Here is a 23,799-nt window from a genome sequence, read left to right on the forward strand (position 1 = left end):
GGAAATTGCATAAAGAGAGCAAGAGAGGCATTGCAAAGAGAGGCATTACTGCCTTACTGCTGACAGGGGATTAATTACTTCTATAAAGCTTATCATCTAACAGAAAAGGGTTTAAAAAAAAAAAAAGGCCAACTTAATTTCAACCAGAAGATCAATTTTTAACATACTTCACTCTCTCACTTGCATATTGTATAGTCCTTGTAGTATTGGCCAGTTACGATGTGACTGATGGTAAAAACTCTTTAATTTTCCAGCTGGTTTCTGGAATGCTTTTTGACTTCAAATCGCTTGTTCCAGACCTCTCTCCAGAACTCTGAAAACACTTCTGTTCAGTTTTTGAACCACTGACTTTTGCCGTTCTAAGTGTGACAGGTGGGTGAAATTGTTTTAAAATAGATGACTTAACTAAAAGGTGAGCATTTGTGGATTTTGAAGCTACCCTCTCTGTCACAAAAACAATTATATAATCTCACCCATTAAGATCAGCATTGTTTTAAAATTCTTTTATTTCCAGCTTGCGTTTCTTAAACAACTTGTACCTATTTGTTCTAGCTTTAAATGTTGTTTACCTTTCCTGGTATATATCTATACAGTTTTCAATCATCTTTGTATAGTCTAGTCTTGTAGCACTTCATGCTATTGGGCCAAATAAGGCATATTCCCATAGTCTTCTCGCACAGAATGGGCAGTCATGCTGGTAAACTTTTATTTTTGGTCTAGTTTAAAGTAATAGATGTAACTAACTAATTAGAATAGGCACACGACTTAATTCGTAATCATATTCTGATTGCACTGTCATTCAGCCTTTCTCAGGTTAGAGGAGGGAGCAAGTGGCAAAAAATTTTCACTGGGAAGTGCAAACTTCTGCTTGTTCTACCGTACAAGTAGTCAGGATATAGAGATCTTGGATTAGAAACAGCTAGATACATATGGGATGCTTGTCTGTCTTGTAACTGATACTTTTGCTAGTTAAGAGTATGACCTTACATTTGTACTCTTGAATTTTGTTCCAGTTTTATTGCACCACCTTCTTGGTTATCCATTCCTTTCTGTATGGAAGTCATCTGCTTCTCATGCTTTATCAAATGTAATTCATATATTTGCTGTCCCTTGACTTTGTGTCACCAGCAGGCTTCATTACTTTTTTTAAGTTACTGATGAAAAGACTAATTTTAAGTCCGCCCTTTTCTGTTGTTCAGAAATGAATTCTGGCAGTAGTCTTCTTTATGTCAGTTAGTTCTGTTTCTGCATTTGGCTTCTCTTTAACCATTTTCCTCACTATCTCAATGGTAGCCTGTTTCCATGCATTTTATTTCCATTAGCTCATTTTGCTTCTCAGCTCCCATGACTGATACTGTTCATGCTGAAAACTGAGATAGAATATTACTCAGTTTTTGGATCCCATTTTGGCTAGCTCTCATTTCTCACTGCGTAACAATTCAGCTTTTTCTTTCCTTATTCTTTTGTCTGAAGAGTCTTCTTCAGTGCTTAATTCCAGTTGCTACTTTTTTACTTTGAAAGTCTACTACTCTGTTTCTGGTCAGTTCTTTTTCTTTCCTTAGAATTTCTCTTCTTATTCTTGTTACATCATTTTAAAAAAGTTATTAATTATCTTGTTTAATTTGGAACCTCTCCCTTGATTCTTCTCTTTATGATTCTCAGATAATTTTACTACTTTCAAGAATTTCAGACTTGGTCTGTACTAAGGGGCTTGCCTGCTTTTCAGTCAGTTGACTGAAGGCAGTATTTCCCAGCTATTGCCCCTGTTGCTTACTAATGACATTTAAATTAGCATAATGTTAGTTCAGGACTGCTTAATATCTGTGGGCTGTCTTAAAAATGTGCGGTATTAATTTAAAATTATTCAGGAAGACGATCTTTGATACTTCATCATTTTTATACAAAAGATTCTGTCTCCAAGTCTAACTTTGGGGATTTGTATTAGACGCTAGCTGTTCCTGTAACTGGCGCTCTCTCTCTGGCTCTCTCTCTGGCTCTCTCTCTGGCTCTCTCTCTGGCTCTCTCTCTGGCTCTCTCTCTGGCTCTCTCTCTGGCTCTCTCTCTGGCTCTCTCTCTGGCTCTCTCTCTGGCTCTCTCTCTGGCTCTCTCTCTGGCTCTCTCTCTGGCTCTCTCTCTGGCTCTCTCTCTGGCTCTCTCTCTGGCTCTCTCTCTGGCTCTCTCTCTGGCTCTCTCTCTGGCTCTCTCTCTGGCTCTCTCTCTGGCTCTCTCTCTGGCTCTCTCTCTGGCTCTCTTTTTCTCAGCACACAGTTTATTCATGCTGTTCAGCTCCTTTTTATACCTTTAAAGTAGACTGTTACTCCATACTTTTCTTCTGTATAGACATTTCCTTCAGTATCTCTGTTCTGATCGTTCTTCTTTCTGTGGTGTTCTTCACAGTGCATATAGCTTCACATACTACATTAGTAGTTTGGATGCATCCATTCTGGTATCAAAGTACCTGACCTTAGCATGCAAAGACTATTTTCTCCTGACTTTCATCTGATTTCCTAGCCTTTTACTTCCCAACGGCAGAGACGAGTCTTTTCTGAGTTTCTTAGAATGGACCTCCTGGTGCTCCCAAGTGCATCCAAGAGGCCAGGGCAAGGCCTTCTGCATGCAGGGTAAGACAAAGGATGGAGAGGCAGATGCTGGGGCAGAAGGAGGCCAAGAGTGAGAAAGGTGGCTGTGCTCAGGGCCACCAAGTGGAGCTGAGAAATTTGAAGGTGGATAAGCCCGAATTCTTTCGCCAGCTCTGTCCCTTGGTGTCTGCCTTCAAGTACTCTCTTCTTCATCTGGCTTTCTGTCCTAAAGAGTGACGTCCAGTGCCGTGTTGTTCAGTACTAGTCTTTCCTCTTCCTGCCCATCCCAGGAAGTGTCATCCCTCTGTTTTATGGATGCATGTGCAACAAATAACTTTTTGCATGTTGAAGGTAAATTGGAAGAATATATTCAGACAGCATAGCCAGCATCTGTGTTTTTTTCATTTTTCCTGACTCTCATGTTTAATCTAACCCATGACATGCTGTTAAAAATCTTGGCTCCTGTTGAACTTTAATGCTGTTGTTGAATATGTTTCGTTTTCCAAAGTTTGGAAATAATGATTTTATTGGTAGAATGGAGTCGGTAGTTTGGAGCTGCAGTGACATTTCAGAAGTATGTGACATCACTCCAGGATCAGCTTTCTCCCGAGGCTGGGAATCCTGACAGCTACATTACTTTTTCTCCGGGTCAGGGTTGTGCAGTCATTGGGGAGCAGCTTCAAAGAAAAAAAGGGGTTTACCTCACATCTTGGCGTGGTTTTGTTGTTGTTTGTGTGTCAAGCTTTTGGTACAGAATGAATTTCCCTGGAAACTGGTGAGTAATTCTTATTCTTTGGCATACGTTTTAACTGCTTTCTTTAAGCATAAAGATCCTCTTCTCTCTTTGGAAAAACACTTTTTTTTTTTTTTTATCCAGCATTCAGTAATTCATAATGTAGGTGAAGTATCATAGAACACTTAAAAAAAAAAAAAAAAAAACATAATTAAGATTTTAAATGGAAAATAATTTTAGGTAGATGTTAAATGTTTACTGATTTATTACTTTCAGTAACTGTGTATAACTTCCAAGATTTTTATTCAGACATGCTAGTCTACAAGAGTACGTGTTTAAGACATTGAATGTAACAGGAATTTGAGTTTTTTTAACTAGCATGCGGCACTGAATGGATGTACTCTCAAAAAAGTTGTAAGTTAACTTATGTTAACATAACTTTTAAGGCAATTTTAATAATTGACCATTTTACAAATGTTATTTTGGGAGTTACGTGCGAGTGTAGGGAGGAACCAAATGGAAAAACAGATGCATTTCCAGTGAGTTTATGTAAGTAGAATCTGCCAAGATGTATGTGTGTTTCTATGTAAATGTCATACATTGAGCCACAAAACCTATCAGAATAAAAATTACTTAGTTAAACTTTTATCCATTTGTCAGTTAAGTTTTAAAAACTGTAGTACACTTCAATTTCTACCTCATGGTAACTGTTTTTTCTAGAAATAGAGGTTTACGTGTCTTTTCTCTCCTAGCACTTAGTTAATTATAAAAGTTCTGCAGTATTACTACATTCAGAAATCTTGGCAGATCCCAATTTTGAAAGAGGAGTTTTTTTATTTTACTACTCATAATCTTCCATTTTATAGCTAGAAAATTATAGCGCAGCTCTCTTCACAAAAGTATTTTGTGGTGAAAGTCTAGGGTTTCACTGTGTTGCTTTTTGTTCTGTTTTTTCTTTTCAAGGATGGCATGTCCTGATGGATGAATAGACCTAAAGACATCTTACTCAGCTGTTTGGAGATTCTGGGCAGTAATGATACTTGTCTTAGTGAAAGTTAGGTACTGGTTTCCGTCAGGAAATCAGTTCCAGATTGAAATTTAGATGGTTTGAATCAAAGCTTTAGATAACTAGGCAGATGTAGTGTGTTAGCTTTCAGAAGCTGGCGTGCAGGATAATTCCACTAATGCATCAACTGGCAATTTCTGTGATATGGTAGTGTGGTAATATTATATTGCTTCTTTACCAAAAGGAAACATGCAGCTAGGGCAGCTTGCTTAAATGACGAGACAGAGAGACAAACAGAGAGACCTTTCTTAAACATAGATCTAAGCATACTTATTACATAGCTCTTTAACATAATTGTTAACATGAAACTTGCTGGTTTTGTAGTTAACTGAATAGTGCCGTACTCTCTTATTAGACTGAGTTAGTATGGTGATGGTTGGAATTTTCCAGTTGCTTTTTCATACCTATAGCAGTAACAGGCTTGCTCATAATTTTCCTATCCTTTTGCAGGATTAGTGATTTTTTTTATTTTTTGGGGAAAAAAAAAAGGATCAGTATGTATTTCAGCAAATGTTTATAAATCTTGAGAAGTATGTCTTGACTGGCATGCGTGGATCACTAAGATAAGCTAAACGAGGAATATTTTGACATATTTAAAGGTGCACATTACCTAGCCAAGTGATTTTTAAGACACTTCTGTCTTTGTGTTTTAATTGAGCCAGTCGAAGCAATCCTCCTCTTCCCCCCCACCCCAGGCAAATGTATTTCTTCTGTTGTTGAAACTGCTATTTTATCCAAATGATAGGATCTCCAGTTTGTGTGTCTTGGGTGCCCAGTACTAAAGCATGTGCAGAACTCTGAACATTCAATGTGATCTGTATTTTCTCTTATCTGACTGTGGAAACAAATTTGATTATGGGAAGAATAAAAGGCTAGGGAACTACAAGAAATTTTTAAAAGCTATCATTTGATGTTTATATTCAGGGGAAAGGCCTGAGCAGTGAAATAGTTTAAGGCAATGAGCTTTGAACAGGTTCTTTACCACAAAATACTCTCTACCTGTCCATGAATGAAGAAAGGTATGACCAACATTCATGGTCAGCATTACCACTTGTTCAGACTTGGTCTTGGTGAAGTTGATGAATTTATTGATTGGCCTTAACGTTTTGTTATTTATCTGAAGACCTTCACCTTCTAGAACTTTTTTTCTTTTTTGCTAAGTACTGAAAACCTTTATTTTCTGAAAAACATAGGATTTTTTTATATATGTATAAAATATATAGCATGGGAACTAACTTTGGCCTGAACGTTAAATCATTAAGTAACATAGCAATGTACTAATATCAATCACTCTTTCAGGGCAGAAGTATCCATGTAAAGGAGAAAATAAATTTTAGCTCTAAAACTGATCTGCCAAAAGACATTTTGTCTTGTACGTTTTCTGCTCCTTAAGAATGCGTAAAGTGGGTTGAATTATTTAATTTATATGTTTTTACCTCACAGTTATCACAACGATCACAGCTAATCTTTCCTATTTTTAGTAGAAGGTTTGCTGGCAGTCTAGGGAGTATGGTTTTTAACTCTATTGCATTATAGGGTTGTTGCTGTTGGTTCTAACAAAGATGCTATTTGTGCAAAAGATTAATGCATTATGCAAGTTAGGGTAGAATAAAAAAGCCATTTTGAATATTCTTACAAAAATTCCTTCCTTGTCAATTTTCATTCTTTTCATTTCTGAGGTGTTAATATTGTACACGTTTTATAGCCATCCTAGAGCCTAGCATGATCTGTTTTTGTTATCAGAAACTTAAGAACAAAATCATACTTTTTTTTTTTTTAAATACTCACACAGCTCTTTCAGTTCCTCATAGGTTTGAAAACAAGAAAAATGAAATACTCCTTTATGTGCTTCACTTCCAAAACAAAACTTCTGGTGAAATTAAAAATGAACTTCAATACATAGCACTGAAATAAATGTTTTTTTAATGTCTCCCTTTGCCTCTTTCCCCATCATCCTTATTAAGGAACACTAGCAGGGCTATTCAGGTGGTAGCCTGGGGGCCACTTGCAGCCCTGAGGGCCTCCTGGGGAAGTGCTTGCAGAGCCAGGGGACAGTGGCAGGCTTTGTGCTGACTCTGCGTTAGCAGAAGTCTTTCAGACTCCTCGCCCTAGGTAGCAGGGAGCCCCAGGAAACTGAGCACTAGCACGTGGTGCAGTCGCTGGGCATCTGGAAACTTCCGAACCAAAGTCAGTAGCTCTAAATTCTCATCCTCTGTGGGAGAGTTATTCAAGTGGCGTTTTGATTTCGCGTGCCAGACTCATTCCTCTGCCATTTTTTTCAAGCAGAATGAAAAATCCTCTATTCTCCTTCCCCGCCCCAACCTTCCATCTTTGAGATTCAGGACCCTTACTTTATGGTTTAGTGTAATGATCTCTAGGTGAGACTTAAATGGGATAGAAAAAGAATTGCTGATATTCATAAATAGTAGCTAATTGCAAGTGAAGATCTAGGTTATGGAGTTGCAGTTTTTAACGTTGTCATTGTTTTATGATCTCTTGATGCTTATTGAATGATCAGTCCTGAACATGATACAAAAAGATCTTCAAAGGCTGGATCTTCATATGGCACTTTAACATCTGCCATTAAGGAGTTAACGTAGATGTACATAAAGCTCTAGACAGGAGCCTGCTTCAGCTGTTTCATCACTATATTGATCAGACAGATGTGCACAATAGAATGCTGATAAGGAGGTACAGCTGGTCTGCAATGCCTGTTCTGTGATTGATGAGCTGTGCCTGAATCCGTGGTGGACAAAGTAGGAATCTGAGTTTAAAACAAAAAAAAAAAAAAAGTGAACTATGTCCTTTTCATCTAGGAAAAGCAAGGAATCTTTTTAGTGCAAGATCAAAGCTTTTTTCACTCTTCATATTAATGGTTAAATATAATATGATTGTAAACATACAGAAAGTAGATATATTAAAAAACAAAACCCAACACTCCTCCTCCCACCTAAAAAAAAAAAAAACAAAAACAAAAATAAACACCATATTGCAAAGAGAGAGGGCACACACACATAGAGGCTGGATACCTGTAAAGAGTGCTAGGACTTTGATACCAGAAGAAGAGCCCTTCTAAAGCAATTTAATGTTAGGAGGCACACAACATGTAGAATTCTGTTGGGTAACTGGAGATCTGCGTAGCATAAATTACCGTATAGGTCTGAAATATATCCACAGTTACTAATTCTGCAGACATTCTGTAAGATTAGAGATACTGTAAAAACATCATTCTTTACAAACACTCTATAATATAGGCTTGAAATACAGCCTAAAATCTCCTTTTCTGAAAGAATGTCTGTAATCTGGAAAGAAAAATTTGAGGCAAGGAGTTTTCACTTTTGGGTCTCTATGAAAAATCACTGCTTCACAAATCTCTTCCTTATGTTCATGTTTTCTAGTGGTAAAATGAGAAATGAGTAATGCTCCATATGGTAAACTGCAGTTAATTTATCTTGTTGAATAAGATTTACTACTCCTTTAAAATTCTTTTTAAAGCCAATTTCAACGTAAGAAAAACTAAAACAAGTTCTTAAAGAAGTTAGTAGAAGATAAAATGTTCCCACCAATATAGAGAGGGTGATGTTGGATGTTATTTTTCCCTTTTGTCATTTAAAAAGTCATTGAAATGGCTTTGACATTATGAATGTGGATCTATGCCATCCAAGTGTCCCTTTGTCCCTGACCTTTTACTCTAACAGCACTGAAACAAATTAATTTTGTCACTTTTACATAAAGGGTGGCTTTATGAAGGGAGAGTCTTCACCAGGACTTTTTGCTTCCTATAATTATACTGTTATACATCTCTAGCACAGATGTACTGCTCTAACATAAAAGCATCATGTTTGCCAATTTGACACTGAGGATATAGTTGAGCCAACACAGTAGTTGGCTGCTGTCAGAAAGGACAGATCCTTCTCCCCATACTGCGCCTTATGTTATCTGCCTGCAGGAAAGTTTGTGCTGTGAAGAGTGAATCGTTTTGAGTTGCATGAACCCAACGGATCACTGTGTGATTGCTCGAGCACCAGTGGGTGCACAGGAGGAAAGAGTGGAGTGGGTCCCCCTCCCCCTTTTTTTAAATAGCTGCTAACCATTACCTTGGGGCAATTTTAAGGTAAAAATGTGGCCCCAAGACTGACCTTAAGCAGAAAACATGGACCTGCATGGAGCATATCTGCACAGATGACAGACAGCTCTTACTGTTGTCCAGGTTGGCCAGGCATAAGCAGTTCTAGTGCAAAAGCCAGGTTCCTGCCTTCCTCCACTGCATTACTCCAGCACTGAGGCTGAGGTGATAGCTTGTGCCACTTCTAACTTAGTTGCAGGTTGTGGGCTGTATTTTGTATGCAGTGTTACAGCTGCCTCTGCGTTACATTCACTTTGTGGCCCATGGCAATGTGCGTTCTTCACGTCAGAAAATTCTGGCTCTTGGAATTAAAACTCCAGATGTCACTGATACTGCTTGCCTGTATTACTCAATACGTGGGTGAGCAGCCTACCAGAAGTTGGCCAAAGATGGCTTGCGTGTAGACTTGGAATGCCATGCTGCAATTCTAGGAGCTTGGAGTACCTTGCTAGAAGTACCTTGGAAGAAGCATCTGTGCAAGAAAACTGCTCCCTGCTTCTGGCTCCCACTGAGTTTTGAACTTACTGCACTCTGCTGCTTCCCCCAGATGCAAGAAAATCCTGACAGTTATCTGTTGCATCGTGTCTGTTCAAGAGGAAGTATCGTCCCAGAGGGTTTTGTGGGTTTTTTTGCATTTGTGCAAGTAACCTGTAATTGTAATTGGAAAAGACAACCCACTGTGCCATTCCTTGAAAGGGTGTGGGTTCCTGGGTCCATAGTAGTTCTTAATAAGTATGAAGTATTATTTCAGTTGCATTGTAGGGTCAGGATACAATTGGGAAGATCAGAATGTAAAATTAAGAGATTCAGTTGTAATATTCTTTCGCTTTGTGTTTTCTGCATATCCATAAAATCTGCTGACGATTCATTTTGTAAGTAAGCTATAGTCATTCCTCTGCATTTTTGAAAGAACTGAGTACAATCTGCAGAACAATCTGTGTAGGTGTTGAAACTGAAGATGTGAAAATACAAGGGGAGACAGCCAAGAAATGTTTTTGTCAAGTGCATATTTCAAAAATTTAAAGCCAATGGCTTGATTAGACAAAATCAGCAGGCGTCAAAGTGGTTGACAGTCTTCATTTAAGCACTGGGTGGTGGACGTTAACTCTTAATCAGATGGAGTACTAAAATTTCATCTGGTAAACTGAATAATGATGTAATCTTATTACCTAAATGACCATGGTTTTATGGTGCACGTTTTGGCCCATTCACCTTTTGAAACACCTGATTGGATGCAATAAAACAAGTAAGTAATTCTAGTCAGTTTTCCCGTGTACTGCAAGCCAGCACTTCTTAAAAGAAAGTGCCCTTTATTTTAATAGTTTGTTTGCTTTTACTAAATGAGTATTTCTGTGGTTATCATACCGCATTTTTTCTTTCGTTTATTTAAGAAAAGCTAAATATTTGAATCAACAAAGAATGTATATTGTCCTTACCCTTCATCTATCCTGCTTCCTTGCCTAGTGTTGAATAATGTTGCTGAAGATATGAATTACTGCTGCTACTTCAGAAATTTGTCTAAACTGTGGTGTCAATTTCTTTCCTAAGAAACTTAGCACTGAAATGGGAAACTGTAGAATAAAAACTGCTGAAATGCTACCTATAGAAAACAGTACTTCATTTCATGTTCAGGTTGATATGCCTGTTCTGTTTGTAGAGCTCCCATTGCTTTTTGGTCACATGCAACAAACCTAGGAATTACAGCTGAAGCCTAATAATATTAAATGGCGTGGAAGATGGATTCAACTCCATAAAGGGGTTTTTTTTTTTTTTGATAATTGCCGACAGGTGTGCTTAACATTAACAGCAGCAATTAGTCATAGACAGTCACTTATTCTGACAGTCAAAGTTAAACTCGCCGTAGGAGCATAAGACCTGTCATAGTAGATGAGACTTTAGGTCCACTGAATCTGGCATTCTGTCCCTGGTAATGACTTGTGCAGGCGTGCAGGAGGAAGGCGGAAGAAAAGTTAACAACACACTGAAGTATAGCATTTAACAACCGTTCCGTATTTTTTGTGGTTAATATTGTAATGGCATTTTTTCCTGAAAAGTAGTATTTGTGGAAGTGTTGAAGCCTGCCTAATTTTTGGAAATACTTGAAGGTAATAAGATGAAGAATCACGTGGAGTGATGAATTTAAAAGCCAAGGAAAGAGAGGAAAAATGGCCTTTCTGCAATTAGATCAGTTCTGCAGAGATAGCTATAACTATGTCACGGTTCCCCGCAAGCTTGACTGGTGTCCATGCTTCTAGACTAAAATACGCTTTTATTCTCTCCTCCGAGATCTTTAATCTGAAATGTGAGCAGATGAATGTTAGCTGCAAACAGATGAGCATTAAGTGTGAACATTTCCAGAAAAAAAAAAAGCAATCCCTTAAAGTATGTAAACGTGTGGAGAAAGTACAAAACAATTTCTGACAGACTTGTGATTTCAAACAAATGTAAACGTTTCTCTCTCTCTGAGCCTTCTAAAACAACGTGCTGCTGTTCTTCTGAGGCCGTGATGTTTTCCTGAAGCGTTGGCCTCCCGAAGCTGAGCCCTAAGAGATGGAAAGAAACAGCAGTTGTGCGAGGCTCAGCTGCGCCCTCGGGCCTTGGAGGTGGCAGCTGACGTGTTCAGCGTTCCAGTTGAGCGACCCCCTTTATGTCCCGGGTGTCTATACACTTGAACTTGACGTCATAAACAAAGAATATTTTTAATAGAGTTTGTCCTCTTTTTGTCTGCGATGAATGCAGGCCCACACACAGTGTGATCTGTAATTAATTACGCTCTGGCATCCTGCTGCACGTATTTGCATGTGCCCTACCAGTGGACCACCAAGATTATTCAGTTAAATCATTACAAAGGCTTTCAGAGGACCTGTGATTAAAAGTGTTAGTGGTGACTGTTCATCGTTAAAATAATTATTTTTGTAAAGTTTCAATGTGTACCTTTTCTTCAGAATAAGATCTATTGTGAAGGAAAACCTGAAATGCAAGATTTGGCTGAGTGTGGTTGCACAGTTAAAACTGATTTGCAAGTGGACCCACCAATACTTCAGCTGCTTTCTTCTGTTAAATTGTTAAAAGAAGTATTTCTAAAGATTTCCCAGAAGAAAACGTTATTCACTTTACAAAAATTTGCAAGGCCATTTTCCTCTCTTAGCAGACTGGGGAACTAATGTATTCTGATATAACAGAGTTTGATAAGTGTGACTTACTTTTAAAAGTTGTACAGTGTAATTAATGGAAGTGTGTTGATATTTAATAAAAAATAGCTGTTTACCAGAGAGGTGATTGTGGAAGTATGCCAACTTACAAGGCATTGGGAAAGTGATCGAGCAATCATGGAAGTAATGTACTTACCTAAACAGTGTTAAGCTGTTGAACTCCTACAGCATGTTATGTTGGCTAAGATAAAAATGAGATTTGCTTCATTGATAGCCACTATTGTGTTTCACTTCATCTTAAAAAAAAAAAAAATGCAGATAGTAATCATAAATAATAGCAAATGTGATAAGGGAAGGATATCCTTAGAAATTTGGCCAAAGGAGAAAATTATTATGAGAAATAAGATATTTTATTACCTTTTATTAATGCATATCAGATTTTGATTACTGATGTGCTTAGCTAGTTTTGTGAGGCAACACGACGTGATTCCGCTAAATGTCTCCTCAAAGCCTGGCATTAAATTGGAGGTAACATTTTACTGAAATAAAAAAACAAATTGCATTTATAACTCAATAAAATTAGGCAGCTTTACTTCTCTTTACAGTTCTACAGCAGCAGTTTAATGGAGCAATTGAATTGTGCTGTAACTCTTGCAATTATGGTTGAAAGTGTTTTGTAAAGGATGTTCTTGCTGTAAATAGTTTGAGACTAAACTAACGAGTTTAGGTTATATTATAAAAGTGGTGAGTTTATTAAAAAAAAAAAAAAAAAGGCAAGTCATATCTTGTAACAAACAAGCAAGCAGTCATGAGTGAAAATGACCAACAGCTGAGCTTTAAGGAGAGCAACAGTGGAAGCACAGTATGTTTTGAAGTGAATGAGAATCCACAAAACTGGGGTAGTTGGTATGCCATTATTCAAGAAAGTGGGGGAAAAAGGGAGAGGAAGAATGCATGAAAGTGAAAGCATGGAGCAGTTGCACAAAATGATTGGGAACCTGGGAAGGAATTAAATCATTTTGTGGTCTTCCACTTTAAAAAAAAAAAATAAATAAATAAATGCTAAAAATGGGAGTATTGACCATAACGCAGGTGCTATAAATTCGTAGTGTGCTCCTTTGTCTACACCTTAAGGAAAAGATTACCACAATATGGTAATACGAGATGAAATGAAATTCTTAAACTTATGAGAGAGAGAGAGAATAAGAGACCTGTTAGTCCTGAGACTAAATGCAGGGAAGGCTGGTGAGCAAAAGTACACGTGTATGCAGCGTGTTGGGAAAGAACTGAGTATCAGTGGAAAAAATGCATGAAAATGGTGTCTGAGTAGCAGGTGTCAGAGGTGAACTTGCTTAAACTCATATTACAAATCTTAAGTAGCAAGGATAATTTGGAACTGGTTTTTGTTGAAATGATACTAATAGAATTGTAAGAATTGTACTTCACAAAAAAGAGTGGTATTCACCCCATATAATTTCAGATTTGTTTGATAGTGCCTTTTGGAGGTAAATTTTTTTAAACTGTCTTTCTGAAAGGGCATTTTATTTCAAATTGCCTTTGGAGGGAGCTATGGAGAGCTAGAATCAGAAAGTAGGGATCTTGATTTTTCCAAATTTGTATTTTTATAACTGTCTCTTTATGTTGTCAACATAGAATATGACCGAACGAAAAAATATGACTAGAAGTCATAGACTAATAATCAATTTATTTACATTTTTCAGTGAAGAAGCCTTCAATGGTTATAACAGCTATAGTCCTGAAAATCTTGGATAATGTTTAATTCAGTAGTAACATGTAACTTATTTCCAAACTTTTTCTTAAATGAATCTGCAGTATTACTTTGCCCTATTAAGTATCTAATCCATTCTCCTGGATTTACTTTATTGGTGTATAGTTTGAATCTGCTTTCAAAGTGACTATCTGAAATCTGACAGTATATTGACCACGTTATTTGAGAAGTTTACTGCAGTCGTAACTTTATTATTAATTATTTTGATGCATAATATATGTAGGGCAAAAAAGTATTAGTAAGAGGGCTATAAATAGGGGGAAATTGAACAATTTGTTAAATATTCACATTTGGAGAAGATAAATTAATTCACCACTCTGGAGCGCTTCAGAGAAAGCTCCAAACTGCTTGAGGAAATTGAGGTGAGGAAATGCATATAGTTAGTAAATATACACCTTTTTCTGAAAGAAAACCTAAGTTTTCTTTATTTTAATATGTCTATAATATGTTTATATTTGCTGAATCCATTATGTCCCCTTGAGAACTGGTTGGGGGTGGGGAGTGGATTAAGTGACAGGATAGTCAAGGTTGGCAGTAATTGAGACATGCAGAGATGTTACGGGGTTATCATCTGAAGCCCAGTGGAAATTGAGACATTGCAGCAAGGCCCTGTCTTTTTTTCAGGTTGCATTAAATAGCTGGAGACATTCTAAGTTCTTGAAACCATGTGAACTTGCAAAGAAGTCTGACTCAATCAGACTTCAGTTGAAAATTTTTTTGATGAGAAGATTGTTTCTTGTATAGGCTAGATGTTAAGGTTAACGTATTTTTAAAAAAAGAAAAAGTATTACACTACTTGATTTGTTTGCATTGATTTTTCTTCTATGCATTGTCTCTAGCAATTTTATTCAAAACATAATCACAGAAAAGCATCTTAATCTTAGAGGTTAAAGGGACTGTTATTAAGAGTAAGCTTTTCTTGCAAAGTAACACTATTCACATGGTAACTTGGAATGGAACCATAAAGCAGAATTGCCTTTTAAGTTCATGTTTCCCTCCCTAGCACTTGCTAAACAGTGCATTTCATGTATACTTCTAACACTATAATAGATCATGCGGGCGAAGGCGTGCAGAACTGAGCATAGTGATATAGGTCAGCAGAAGTTTTGGAGATAACTTTCCATCTAGTGAGCTTCGAGGAAAGCATTAAAGTTGTTACGCAACTATCAAAGCATTTGCTAACATTTTTACAGCAAGTCACTGAAAAATCAAGCTTAGATTTGTGGAGGGTGGCTAAGGAAGCTGAAGTCTCTCTAATTCCCAAGTTACAGCACTTAGTGCGATATTTTGCTTCAAGTACAGTGATGCAATGGTGATCATTCAGTTACATAGCCAAAGTGCATTTGTCCCATGTTAGTTCAAGTGAGAGTTGTTTCTGGTTTGAAAAACCTGTAACACCATATGTATGAGTAAATATAAATTAATAGCTCCTAATTAACACCTCTCAGTGATACTCAGTGATTTCAGTCATTAAAGATTGATGATCTGAGCGGTCTAACGTTGGCAGCAAAGACAACTAGCTCTGCATATCAGAACGGCTGTTGTCTGTAGCTTTTTGTTCCTTTTTCCAAATAGTAGCTTTTACCCTTTTCATCCTTGCTCCCTCTTCGGGAGATGCCGCAGCATCCCTCCTGCGAGAGAGGAAATGGGCTTTTGGGCAGCGTTAGTTGATCAGGCATCTATTGTCCATCTTCAATGCGAAGAGGCAGTACTGCCCAGACCAAAGCATCCAGTGCTCCTTCTGGTCCACAAGCCACCTGCTGACCCATGTTCTTCCAAATCCCATTTTTCTTTGGAAAACAGGGTAGATTTTCATGGCAGAAGGGTTTCGTTACTTTGGTTCTTGGAACCTTTCTAGGTGTGTAACCATCAAGGAATGCTTAGATTTCGGCTGCCAAATTTGAGACTTATAGGTAATATTGCCTCCTAACACCCACCTAACTATTTTCTCAAACTATTTCCAACAGCAAACAACATGGTAGTTGTTTTTATTATGGAGTATACCTACAGAATTGAATATTTTCTTCGTCTGCCATGCTATTATCAACCTACAATAACAGACACCATGCACGGTGTTGAAAATGTTTTTAGGAAAACGTTACAAACATTGACACATGGCAAGTACATCTTACAAATTGCCGTGCTTGTCCTTAAAGGTGCTGCATGGCTTTTCATGCCTTTACTGAGTCTGAGTATCTTACAGGTTCCCAAATACATTATCTGCAGATGAAAGAGGCCCTCCCCCCAAGGTTTAAGAAAACTGAGAACAGAAGCAATTTTATTCTCTGAGAAGGTACTGCTTGGTAAGAAAGAACAACTTTGTATTACAAGCTTCTCAGTCTGTAAGACAGCATACACTGTTTTTGCAGAATCTCCATCCTAGCATTCTGAAGGGTTTTTTTAATGTTTGTGCTTAATTACGTAACATGCACAAAAAGTTACTGTTTTGTATTGGAAAGTTACTGTTGTTGGAAGGAGTGCATGAAAGTATATTAATTGCATCCAGTTAGGTGACAAAAGGTTTTGGTGTTTCACTGCATATTTTCATTGGAATATAAATCTGGTCCCATTGAAGGAAAGGTTTACAATTTCAGGGCTGTAGTGCTTGATCTTTTGGGAAATAAATAATAGCTGAAAAGCTGGAGTACAGTCAGTTGTGTAGAGATGTCCAGGTGCTTTTTCATTACAGCAGCAACAAGGAAACCAAACCTCCTGTGACTTGTAAGAACCTTGCTTTCAGCTAAGAAGGGCTTAAAAAGAAATCTAGAGAATTGACCCTTTGCCTGAAAAAATAAACTCATAGTAGATCAAAAAGGATGACAGCAGCAGCCGTAGGTTAGGTGTTCCATTGTCTGCCAAGAAAATTAGTCATTTTGTGTGTACCTATCCACGTATGTGGGTACACGAAGAATTCTCAATGCTTTTTTTTTTTTTTTAAAGCAGCTTATATGATGTTATACAGGTCTGTCAGCACTTCATATGCTTTTAAACTTACTGTCTCTTTACATCTTCTTTTGTTCAGGCTCCCCAATGTCAAAAGTTACCATATTCATATGTTTTCCAGTGAAGCCAAGCAGCATGCTTTCCAAAGTTATTGTTTAAAAAGCTTAATTGAAAAAAGGCTCATAATTGTTGGGTATGCCAGTACTGACTGAAAAGTGCTTGCCTGTGCTATTTACTGTACAATGTGGCATTGCAGATTTAGTAAAAGAGAAGAGTTTGTACAACCGCAGGCCACATCCTTGCTAACAGTCGTGTAGGGACTACATTTACTTAAATTTTTTCCAAATTCAGGCAACTTTTTATTGGGTAACTATAAGTTAGTGCATTTGTTTCAATTAGAAACGAGGCATTAGAAAGCAAATCCATAAGGTAAAAATTGCTGATGTGTGTGATTTCTTTTTTTTCTTACTTAAGAGAAGAAATATTTCGCAGAGGTTGAATAAAGCTGGACCAGACTTGTCCTATGTTTGTTTCCAGTTTAATCTCATCTTTGAATATCCATGCAAAGCTTTAGCATATATAGAGAGAGGACAACTTCCTTTTGTAATTTTTGCCTAACATCCTTACCTTTACATGTTACTTTTGTTTATATTTTGCAATGAAGCATATATGACAAATGTGTAAATTTGCTTTTCGTATGAAATATCTTCATATACTTCTGAGTAAGTTGATGATTTATAGGGATTCCTGCTTGCCTAATAAAGATTAGATTGTCAGACTGCGAATCTTATCTGCCTCCTAACGTTTATTCCAACTCAGCTCTTAGACATACAGTTCTTCTGAAATATGTCCCTCTGTTCACTTGTCAAAAGGAACGTCATTTCTAAATTAAAGATATGGAGGTTTGTTGAAAGTAGTGTCCTATTTTATGATTTTGTTTGTATTCATTCAGTGAAGCAGAACTCGGGCTTTGCTTTGATGGTCACATTGAGAATGAGCAAATGAGAAGGCCTTAGCGTTTAGGAGCCTATAAATAAAGTATGCAAAGAAAGGGCAAGAGAGAAGCTTTGAAGTGGCATCTAGTTTTAATTTTAGTGAGAGAAAGCCAGATGTGTCTTTGTAACAGTTCTGGCCCAGCTCAGCGTGTTTTCTCCTTTTTCCTTTTCTTTCCTTTTTTTTTGTGAGGACAGGGAACATAACCAAATGTTACAATGGAGGGACCCCAAACCAAATGTCTCCACTCTAGTACTTTGATCTTTCTTGACGCTTCTCAGTGAACTTCTCTTTTCCAGAGGAAAGATGATCTAACCCTTCGTTTTTAAATGTGTCCATCCTGCCCTGTAACTGGATTGAATTTGCTAATTTCATGGCAGTTTTGGTCAGAACAGAATCCCGGCACACAGCATTTTTGGAGTCCTCTTGCTATTTTACACTCTTGTAAAATGCAAGGTAAAACTGAAAAAAAAAAATCTGAAAGCAGGGTCTCTGCATGCTATTAGCCAATATAGAAAGATGGGCATAGGCGTCGCAGACGACTGCAGTGGAAAGATAGGGGCGTGTACTGTTCTGATATTAAACTGAATTATATTTGTTCCTCAGTTACATGCATGATACCAAGTTTCTCTGCCGTTATTGTTGTATACCTTATCTATTAATTCAAAGTTGGAGTGTCAGAGAAGGACGAAAAACACTGTTCCAAAAGTCCTTGGCCCACAAGGCTTGTGCAATAGCGATAGGGTGTAGCCTTTTTGATGCTCTAACACTGCTGTAGTGCATGTGGAAATAAGTGAAATCATGTGCAGAACGTGTTGGGTGCTCTTCTCATCACTGCTTTTCTCCCTTCTTGCCCTACACAGCTAGGCAATCCTGGCTGTGAAAGGGGATTCTGGTCATATTAAGTGACTCATTTCTTTTAATTGTGTAGGGCTTTTGTTGAAAAGTGGTGCCCCTGGAATTGTATAGCATGTTACTACTTAAAAATTGGATAATGCTATTTGAATTGTCTGTTTGAGGGCTTTTTTTTTTTTTAAGTGGTCCTTGCATCACATTTGGCCACTAAAAAGATTACTACTGACTGTAATTTACTGAGTAGATTAAAATTCCTACAAGGTTTTTTGAGTGTTTCTAGCATTAGTGAGAATAGGTAAAATAATGTTATCTTTTAAAGAGAGTAGGAGTGTCTAGAGGGATGGAAAGGAGAGGAAAAGTGATTAGATAAAAAGCAAACAACTTGAGTCAAATTCAAGGTTGCTGTGAACTTCTAACCTGAAAAAGATAATTCCTTATGTTCAGAGGGCTTGTCTGTGTGCCAAAGCTGAGCTAAGTGATGTTCTTTGCTAACTGATGCCAAAGCTTACAATGTTCAGAGGAACAGATTGGGAAGAAAAGCTTAAAAATTCATGAGAAAGAGGTCAAATTGTCCTGATAAATTGGTATCAGTTGTGTTGCACTGAGATAGCTGAAACTGGAACTTGGCTCTGAGCTATTTAACTTGGCTCTGAGCTATTTATTATATAAGAAAGCCAATGTCACGCCAGTCTTCAAAAAGGGCAAGAAGGAGGAGCCAGGAAACTACAGGCCTGTCAGCCTCACCTCCATCCCTGGAAAGGTGATGGAACAGCTCCTCCTGGAGGTCATCACTAAGCATCTGGAGGACAAGAAGGTGATCAGGAGTAGCCAGCATGGATTCACCCAAGGGAAATCATGCTTGACCAATCTGCTAGCCTTCTATGACGGAATGACTGGCTGGGTAGATGAGGGCAGAGCAGTGGATGTTGTCTTTCTGGACTTCAGCAAGGCTTTTGACACTGTCTCCCATCACATCCTCCTAGGTAAGCTCAGGAAGTGTGGGCTAGATGAGTGGACGGTGAGGTGGATTGAGAATGGCTGGATGGCCGAGCTCAGAGGGTTGTGGTGAATGGCGCAGAGTCAAGTTGGAGGCCTGTGGCTAGTGGTGTCCCCCAGGGTTCAGTCCTGGGCCCAGTCTTGTTCAATATATTCATCAATGACCTGGAGGAAGGGACAGAGTGCACCCTCAGCAAGTTTGCTGATGATACTAAACTGGGGGGAGAGGCTAACACACCAGAAGACTGTGCTGCCATTCAGAGGGACCTGGACAGGCTGGAGAGGTGGGCGGAGAGGAACCTCATGAAGTTCAACAAAGGTAAGTGCAAGGTCCTGCACCTAGGCAGGAATAATCCCATGCACCAGTACAGGCTGGGGACTGACCTGTTGGAAAGTAGCTCTGCCGAGAAGGACCTGGGAGTGCTGGTGGACAACAAGTTAAACATGAGCCAGCAGTGTGCCCTTGTGGCCCAGAAGGCCAATGGGATCCTGGGGTGCATTAGGCAGAGTGTTGCCAGCAGGTGGAGGGAGGTGATCCTGCCCCTCTATTCAGCCCTGGTGAGGCCTCACCTGGAGTACTGTGTCCAGTTCTGGGCTCCCCAGTACAAGAGAGACATGGCACTGCTGGAGAGAGTCCAGCGGAGGGCTACCAAGATGATTAGAGGGCTGGAGCATCTCTCCTATGAAGAAAGACTGCAAGAGCTGGGCCTGTTCAGCCTGGAGAAGAGAAGATTGAGAGGGGATCTCATCAACGTGTACAAGTATCTGAAGGGGGAGTGTCAAGAGGATGAGGCCAGCCTCTTCTCCGTGGTGCCCAGCAACAGGACAAGAGGCAATGGGCAGAAACTGAACCACAGGAAGTTCCATCTGAACCTGAGAAAAAACTTCTTCACTGTGAGGGTGACAGAGCATTGGAACAGGTTGCCCAGAGAGGTGGTGGAGTCTCCTTCGCTGGAGATATTCAAAAGCCGTCTGGATGTGATCCTGGGCAATATGCTCTAGAGGACCCTGCTTGAGCAGGGAGGTTGGACTAGATGATCTCCAGAGGTCCCTTCCAACCTAAACGATTCTATGATTCTATGATTCTATTTTAGTGTTTATTGTTGTTGGATTTTTTGTTTTATTTTTAAATTCTTTTATACTAGGTCACTGTCCAAGACTACTACTGGAATTAAGAACAGAATATTGTCTTGACACATGCAAGAACTATGATTCATTTTCTGTTGAAATACATATTTGTAATGTTATCTTAGCCAGCTGTGCTGACGTCTGGACCCCAACACCTCCCAGTGGCAAATATTAATGAGTAGTGGTTCATGCCACGTACTGAGTCTGGAGAGTATGCTCATGGATACTAATAAAACATAACAGGCAATTTCCCCCCCTTTTTGGCTGTAGCATTTAGCATAGCATTAATACAATCTAAGTATGGATGCTAAAATAGTAAGGGTCAGTTATAACCTTTGGTATAAGCCCAGCAATGTATGTATGTATGTAGCTACTCCGGTTACTCTGGTGTTATCAAAGACGGTTTGAAGAGAGAAGGAAGAGGAGTATTATTTCCATATAGCTCTTGGAGGCTGTATCTCTGCGTAAGCAAGCAAATTAACACACTGGCTTCCAGCTGCTTGTATCAAAAGTTACAGCAATCATTACAACATAGTAAAAGTACAGACACATAAATGTGCAGAGTTGAAAGCCTGAATTACAGCCTGGAGGTTATATAAAACTAAAGTTCTCTTACATTAAGCAGAAAAATTTTTGCCTTATTCCCACTGAGATACAGTAGTGGTATGTGTTTTTATAACGTAATATCTAAAATATGGAGCTTGTGTGAGGACCCAGAAAGAAATTTTGTGGATAACTGAAGGACTATTTAAGTTGAATGTCATGGAGGTTGTGAATATCAAGTGGTAGCTTTTAATGAAGCTATTCCTCATCTGCAAGATTAAGTTCAAAATAAATGCCTTCACCTACACCTGTTGCGTAGGAGGGTTATGAAAATAATTACCAGGATACTCTACATCTTGCACAGTATTTGGAGGAGTCTTGTCAAAATATGAGCTAAATTAACATCAAAAATGCAATATTTTGGATGAGTAATGATAAAGTGTTCGAATGGAAGTGTTTAAAATCTATTTATCCAATTAAACATGCTTGCAGCAGTCACGCATTTTAGTTGTACAAGCTGATTTTTCAGTGTTCCCTCATAAGACCTCATTTGCATCAAACCTCAAGAGAAAGAAAAGATTGTTCTTCATCTTTCTCACCTTTTTAGTAGGAAGTGACTATAAAAATCTTACAATGCTAGAAAGAAAGTATTTTGCATCCCACAGACTTTCATGTCCATGTTGAAATTTTTTGCCTTTTTTGTATGGTTAGACAAAAAATATGGCTACACCTCTATACATCTTGAAATCAGTTTGAGTAGTAAAGGAAACGATATTTTGCCCGAAAAATATTTTGATATTTTTGGAATACTGACTCTATACGTGACTTCAGACTGAATCAAAATATTCTTACATAGGTTTGTGTCATTGCATTGCCTCTTCTCCCCCCTTTTATCCTTCTGCTTCACCTTTTCCCTTCTGATTTTGTGCAACCTCCCTTTAGGACCTCTAAATGTTGCCTGTTCCTGTGTCAACATCTGCCAGTTGCGTTTGGACAAAACGTAGGCTGTGCCACCTCTGTCGCAGCTCTGAGTATCGATGGTCTTTGAGCAACAGTCCTGATGACTTATTTTTATGTTTCTGGATATGAGCTGATAGCCAGCTGTCAAGGTTTAACATCGGCTAGATGGCAACATTTTGGCAAAGCTGTGTACTGTTGATCCATGTCTCTCTCTTTTTTTTTTTTTTTTTTTTTTATTTGGGTACTCTTTGGAGAATGAAAAGAAAGTTTTTGGAAGTCAAGAAGAAGAGGAATCACAAAAAATGGGTGTTTTATCGGGAATTCTGTTACTTTTAGTTGTCTGCAGTCTGGGCCATTTTCACTTGCATGGCACTATTGGATCATGGCAATTAGGAATGGCACGCACATGCTCGAGGAGTCTCTTTCCAGTCCCCCCTTTGAATGGATGCGCTTTTATAACAGGAGCTTGTTTAGAAGCTAAATTAATTCTTCTGAATCTAGTGAGAAGATAAAGTACCGGAGTTGGTTAGCTCATTAGTTAACCCCCATAACATCCATTCATTTGGGTACTAGCAGGATTTTAAAATTCCAATGAAGCGTGGCAAAAATAAAAAAAGGTTCAAACAACTGGGTTATCTTTCTAACCTTGCAGTTTGGCTGTGTACAGACTTACCCCAAATACCCATTGTCCATGAGTGTAGCTTGAATGTTGCATTAGGCTTTTGTATGGAGGGAACTTGCAATTACTCATGCTCTAAAATTGCCAAATGATTGTGATCCAAAGGAATTTTCAAGAAACCAAGGGAATGTAGAAATCACCTTGTTGAGCCTAAGGTGTTTTGGGAAGCAGGAAGGGTAGAAAGCATGATGTTTGCAAGCTGAGTTGTGCTTCATTGTTTAAAAAGCTAAAAAGAGTAGGCAACAAGGCAGTAAAGAAGTAGCTGTTAGGGATAAAATGTCACTCAAAGCTTCTGTTCTGCACCTCTTCTGCTACCTTGCAGCTAAAGCAGATTTTTTTTTTTTTCTTCCGTGTTTGTTCTCTGTCTGAGAATATTTTGCAGGGTTGAGCTTGTGACAAAAAGAGCATAGTATTATAGAGGATATCTTACATACGTGAAAAATTTTGTTATCACGTATTTTGGATAAGTAGATCGTTTTGCAGAAGTAAATACTATCAAAAGGGATTATTGTTTCCTCATGGTTTATAATGTTGATTTCAGATATTGCAGTGTTTTATATTATACTAAAATACTTTCTTGATTATATACATTGTTTGAAGCACTAGAAGCACAAAAGTTATGCGTTTATTATGAAGCGGATAGGAAATATCGGAATAACACATCTGCGTGGTGTGAGCTCTTTGTGCTTTCTCAGTGTGATTTCTGCTTGTATGCTTTCTAATCAGTGAACCAGGTTTAAATTTTGGCAGTACACCTTTGCTGCTTTCTCACTAGATTTTGGGGTCGGAGAGCTCACGGGGGGTCATTGCAGTTCAGCCAGCCTTGCTTCTCGTAGTTACGTGGTCTTGCCTCTGTGACAGTCGGCAGCTCCACACCTGCAGGTCCTGCTGTGCTCGTAGTATGACTGGGGCTGCAACTTGCGTGGAAACCGTGGTCTAAAAGCTCTGGTGTGCGGCAGGAACAAGATACAATTGCCAGCTGATGGACACGTCTTGTCAGTAAAGGCGGCTCCTCTTGTTCCTTCTTCCCTTCCCTCCCCATTTGGGATGGATGGCTGAGACACTCAAGTCAAAACATTTCTTCCTCCATGAGTGGTGGCAGCTGGTAGCTGTTGAATTTTGGCAATTCCTTCCACTGTCTGGGAGCTGCTGCGATCTAGCAACAGCTGCAGCTGGTGGAGGCGAGATACTGCGCAGTGAGAGCTTTGTGTTGCGAGGAGGGTGAAGCCCTCAGCCACGTGCTCCGCCGTGCTCAAG

At 38.7% G+C, this 23,799-nt stretch overlaps 1 protein-coding gene across 20 annotated transcripts in view; it reads left to right on the forward strand.

Moving 5' to 3' along the window:
- The window catches only part of PLEKHA5 (pleckstrin homology domain containing A5), a 173,144-nt gene that overhangs the window by 76,961 nt on the left and 72,384 nt on the right, over positions 1 to 23,799 (forward strand). Inside the window, exon 1 of one of the 20 annotated variants that reach the window (XM_068948505.1) lies at positions 273 to 372. The exons of 18 other annotated variants lie outside the window; for them this stretch is intronic. Coding sequence is in view for 1 of the 2 variants with exons in the window: in XM_068948463.1 (XP_068804564.1) it covers positions 3,335 to 3,354 (20 nt within the window). In the remaining variant the exon portion in view is untranslated. Of the gene's footprint in view, positions 1 to 272; positions 373 to 3,273; positions 3,355 to 23,799 lie in introns of those variants that run through there. One more of the 20 variants, XM_068948463.1, reaches the window with a different exon arrangement.

Source organism: Struthio camelus, chromosome 1 (genome assembly GCF_040807025.1).
Source record: "Struthio camelus isolate bStrCam1 chromosome 1, bStrCam1.hap1, whole genome shotgun sequence".
NCBI classification, from domain to species: Eukaryota; Metazoa; Chordata; class Aves; order Struthioniformes; family Struthionidae; genus Struthio; species Struthio camelus.